General features: G+C 38.2%; 1 protein-coding gene across 1 annotated transcript; it reads right to left on the reverse strand.

The window, feature by feature from the left end:
* Positions 1-353: 353 nt before the first annotated feature.
* On the reverse strand, positions 354-3,993 carry LOC100253123 (probable disease resistance protein At5g66900). Its single transcript, XM_002276641.4, has 5 exons — positions 3,052-3,993; positions 2,426-2,859; positions 1,979-2,334; positions 1,530-1,741; positions 354-1,441 (listed from the first exon to the last, which is right to left on the reverse strand). Exons 1-5 carry the CDS (start codon positions 3,686-3,688, stop codon positions 624-626), a joined length of 2,457 nt encoding a protein of 818 aa, XP_002276677.2. The 5' UTR covers positions 3,689-3,993; the 3' UTR covers positions 354-623.
* Between the last annotated feature and the right edge of the window lie 572 nt (positions 3,994-4,565).

Here is a 4,565-nt window from a genome sequence, read left to right on the forward strand (position 1 = left end):
TTGCTACTAAAAATTATTATTTTATTCTTCTACTAATATTACTGGGCATTATTTGTTAAGCTCCAAGGTATAATAACCCCAAATGTAAAACAAATTTGATGTATTTTTAATATTTAAAAATATATATATTCTAAGCAAATAATTACAAATATATAAAACTTTTTTTAATATTTATATTATATACATCACTTTCACGGAAAATAATTTTTTTTTTTTAAAAAAAACTATTTTTCATATCGGAGTTGTCAAATTCAATTTTGCTAATGACAACCAGTTAACTATTTTTAAGAGCTGTTATCAAAAACTATTTTTGAAAATATTCCCAATGGACTTGAACCATTAATGCTCAAAGAGATCAAACAGAATCTCTTTTGGTTTCTACAAAGTAGTTACACAAATGTGCACTCAAAGAGACCTGATGTACAACATTGCTTCCCTTATTTGTCCACACCACTTTGTACCAGAAAAAGAAAATAATAATAATAATAATAAAAATAAGTAAAAATAAAAAACTGCTTCACTGTCTGCAAGGGCACATGGCTTTTTTAACCGGAAAACAAATTGGCAATATCAGAGGCATTTCAGCATTCCTGTGAAGAGAAGTTTGCTCAGGAACCAGAATTTCAAACAAGCCAATCTAAGTCAGTTGTCTCGTCAATCATCAAATTGGTGAAATTGTGATCTTCCCACAGATGGGCCTTTTCTGTGTCACAGATTACTTTCAACTGCTTGATACGCATGATTGATGGTGGCAACTCTCTCAATCTTGAGCACCTTCTCATGTAGAGCTTTCTCAATCTGCACAACTCACCCATTTGTTTTGGCAGTTCCCTCATTCGAAAACAACCACTTATATCAAGACAAGTCAAGTTGTGGAGGCTTGCAATTGAGTCTGGCAATCCCACTAGTTTTGTGCAGGCATGAAGCCTCAGCACCTCCAGATTTCCCAGCCTCCCCATCCCTTCTGGCAGTGTAGATGGCTTATGGCAGTTGGAGATGCTGAGCTTCCTTAGCTGTACTAAATCACAGAGCCACTCAGGTAACCCCACCAAGTCATTGCAGGAATCAATATTTATTTCCTTAAGATTAGGCAACATAACAGGCATCTGGATGGCACTGCAGTTAAAAGCCTGATTGATCTTACACATAACCAAGGTTATTTTCTCCAAATTCTTTAACTCTACCATGGTGTTGCAGAGGGCTGGGATTGAAACCCGCTCTAACCTGATTCTCTTAAGACTGGATAAAGAACCGAGGACTGAAAAATTAGTCAGTTCAGGAATGGAGAAACCATAATTTGTTAATACCAAGACCTTCAACTTATCCATTCGCTTCATGAACTCTGGTAGTGTGTAGTTGCTTTCCCTTGTCTGAAAGTTGAGTATCAGGACCTCCACTTCAGGTGCTTGCATGTCGCACCAGCTTGAGGAGAACATTTCGTCTACACAAGTACCCTATAAAATGTGAGGGGATAGGGAGAATAAATAATATATAGCAAATTGGTAGGTGCATTCTACGAGAAAGCAAACCTGTGGAGATAGACAGAAGGCGAGCCTTGATGCAGGGTTGTTTTTCTTCTGTCCACCAATCAGGGAGCTTGTTTCCACTCAAGTCCAAGATTAGTCTTTTCCTCTCTTCCATGGGCTCCTGGCTGATCTGACGAATGGCCAGTTCTCTCAGAAGATCATGTTGCAAGACAAAGGCGTCGTCATAGCAGCCTTCAACCTCTGCTGTGCCTTTCCTGGGGAGCGGGCAGAAATCGATTGCTCAGGGAAAGGTTGTGACGGAATTTGTAAAATAAGCTATCAAGTTCAAGTTCAACTATCAAACATTCAAAGAAGCTATAAGGGTGTCATTAACTGTAATAAAACTTTGATTAATCACGAAGACTAAATATTATAGAATCAGTGTAGGATATGAATAGTGAACAAACCAATATATAAGAAGACAAATGAGAAAAGGGTAGTCACCCCCATACCTTGTGACTACCAGATTAAGCAGATTCTGTAAGGAGAGTTTAATAAGTCTGGAAATAGCATGCACGCCATTTTTATCGAGTTTGTACAATTCTGCCCACATATCTATAAGAGCCGTGACAGGTATTTTTTTATCCTCAGGAAACGAGCCCAGGTCCATAAAGCACTCCTTCAGCTTATCATTCAAGGAAGCTAAGCTACTTTGGAGGCAATCAAGAAGACCTTCCCCAGATTCCAAAATGGATTGACCTTCCAACCATTCCAGCAGTCTGCTTTTCCAGATCTCTACAGGTAGCCCACAGAGTGATCGGGCTACAACTTGGAGGACCAGAGGGAATCCACCGCATCTTTTCACAATCTGCAAATCCAACTCCACCAAATAAATCAGTTATACCTTGAAAGTAAAAGAAGTAGTTTTATAACCTTCACTCAAATGATTGAGAAATCACCTCCTTCACAAGATCTTCATCAAAATCTTCATCCAGCGTGAAATCCCCATCTGTGGGGAATGCTGAGTGCCGAAAAAGTTCCATGGCTTCTTCACCATGCAACAAGTCCAGTTTGTAGGCACAGCCAAAGCCTGGAAATTTGTATCTTGATGTAACCAGAATCCTGCATTCCGGTATTTTAAACTCAAACTTCTGAAGAGGGAATTCAGGTTCAACCCTAATATCAGGGCCACCCCAAACATCATCGAGGACCAACAGTACAGGAGCTTTTTCTGCTTGTTTTTTCAGCAGTTGTTCCAACTGAATGATCGCATCTTGATCATTTTGAAACTCTGGCACCCGGCTATGATTATGTTCAAATAGTTTCCGTACCATGAGTTTGATGTTGGGCACCTTAGATACGGTGACAAAGAAGATGTTGTCCTTAAATTTTCCTGTTCAATCAACATGTAAGAAGGTAACCAATCAAAATTGAGCACGGTATTTTACCAATTAATTTTTTCAAGCTGTGGTAAGTATCAAAAATCCAAAAAGCAAGGTTCAACGGGTAAGGAAAAAAGTACCATTTCCTACTGGAGGAGGGCCCTCCCCCAAATTAGGGACAGAAAAAAGACACGATTGGATACCTTTAACATCCGGGTCTTGGCAGAGTTTTTGAACAAGCGTGGTCTTCCCACATCCTCCAGGAGCCGACACCACAACCACAGATTCTTTAAACAGCAGCTCTTTCACTTCTCTCAGGGGCACATCCAGTCCCACCGTAAAATCAGGGGGTTTACGGGCATAGCAACCTCCCGAACCCAAAAATCCAATTTGACCAGACACCTCACCAGCTCCAGATTTCAATTGAGATTGACGAAGGGCCAAACTCTCCATGTTGGTCTTCAATTGTTCCAGCGGCATACCAAACTGGAAGAAGAGAAGAAGCGACTTGTAAAAGGCATTAACCTTACCTTCGTATTTCCATTTATTGATCAGCCAATGGGCCCTATAGTATTTTTGAATAAGCTTCTCGCCTTCTTCATACAGTTGTATTAGCTGCTTCTCGCTCTCCCCCTTTGGACGATCCCTCTCTCCGCTCAATTGTTTGATCTGATGGACGGTCGGCCCTATGAGTTTTAGAATGGATCTGACTTGTTTTAAGATCTCATCGAACGAAGCTGCCTTCTTTACTCCATCGAAAATGGGTTTTATCAATTCTCCAGTGACTTCTCCCAGAACGGCTTGTCCAATAATTTCCATATCGAGAATTCGACTCAGCATAAATGGGGTTTTAGCTCTCCAAAAAACAAGACACCCTCAACCATAAAGATTCAAAATCAAAAATCTCTTTCCTTTTCCTGGGTTTGCTGGGCACGCAAACAGATCTGGAGATGGTCAGTTATATCTTCGCAGCTGTGACTAAAGGCACCGGTTTTAAGATGCAGAGGAAGCTTCTACTTACATTCGTGTCGTCAAAGACTTAAAGACCAAGGAATGCGACTCCGGCAGAGGAAGCTTGTACCTACATTCGTAGTCGGCGACTGAAAGTCAATCCAATTCCAGTATTTAAACAATATTTACTCATGCCAAAAATTCCTGGACGATGCAGGTATTACGAAGATGACACAACAGGATACGTTTATTCGGTTTAATTAACATACAACTCTATAATTGACATGATGATTTCAACACGATTACAACTAATTCATTTAGAGTCCGTTTGACATTAATTTTAAAAAGTGTTTTAAAAACTTAAAAAACTTTATCAATTAAGTGATAAAAAAGTTAAAAATATTTTTTAAAATTAAACTAACTCAAAACCATTAGATTAGACAATTATTTCCATGTATGAAAGATGTCAACTTAATGTTAATTCTCTCGTCAAAAAGTAGATAAAAAATAAAAAGACATTGTGCGAGAAGCATTAGCTAAATTAAAGACACCCAAATATACCATACTAAGCTATCCACTACATGCAATACTTAATTGGATGCAATAAAATTTAACATTATTAGTATTCTAGTAACGGTAAAATAATATAAATATCAAATTAAAAGTATATTTAGTCATGAAGTTAACATTTCATGCTCTTTTCCATAATTTTTTTTCAATATTCTTTACTTATCTAGAAATAATTAAATTATTTATTAATTTACAT

Source organism: Vitis vinifera, chromosome 10 (assembly GCF_030704535.1).
Source record: "Vitis vinifera cultivar Pinot Noir 40024 chromosome 10, ASM3070453v1".
Taxonomy (NCBI): Eukaryota; Viridiplantae; Streptophyta; class Magnoliopsida; order Vitales; family Vitaceae; genus Vitis; species Vitis vinifera.

Bases quoted from the DNA above. Each gene is read 5' to 3' on its own strand.
- LOC100253123 (XM_002276641.4), bottom strand. From the start codon at position 3,688: ATGCTGAGTCGAATTCTCGATATGGAAATTATTGGACAAGCCGTTCTG. The intron at 2,860-3,051 runs GTATCCAATCGT...TTGATTGAACAG, and splicing joins CCAAGACCCGGATGTTAAAG to GAAAATTTAAGGACAACATC. The intron at 1,742-1,978 runs GTATGGGGGTGA...CCCGCTCCCCAG, and splicing joins CTTAATCTGGTAGTCACAAG to GAAAGGCACAGCAGAGGTTG.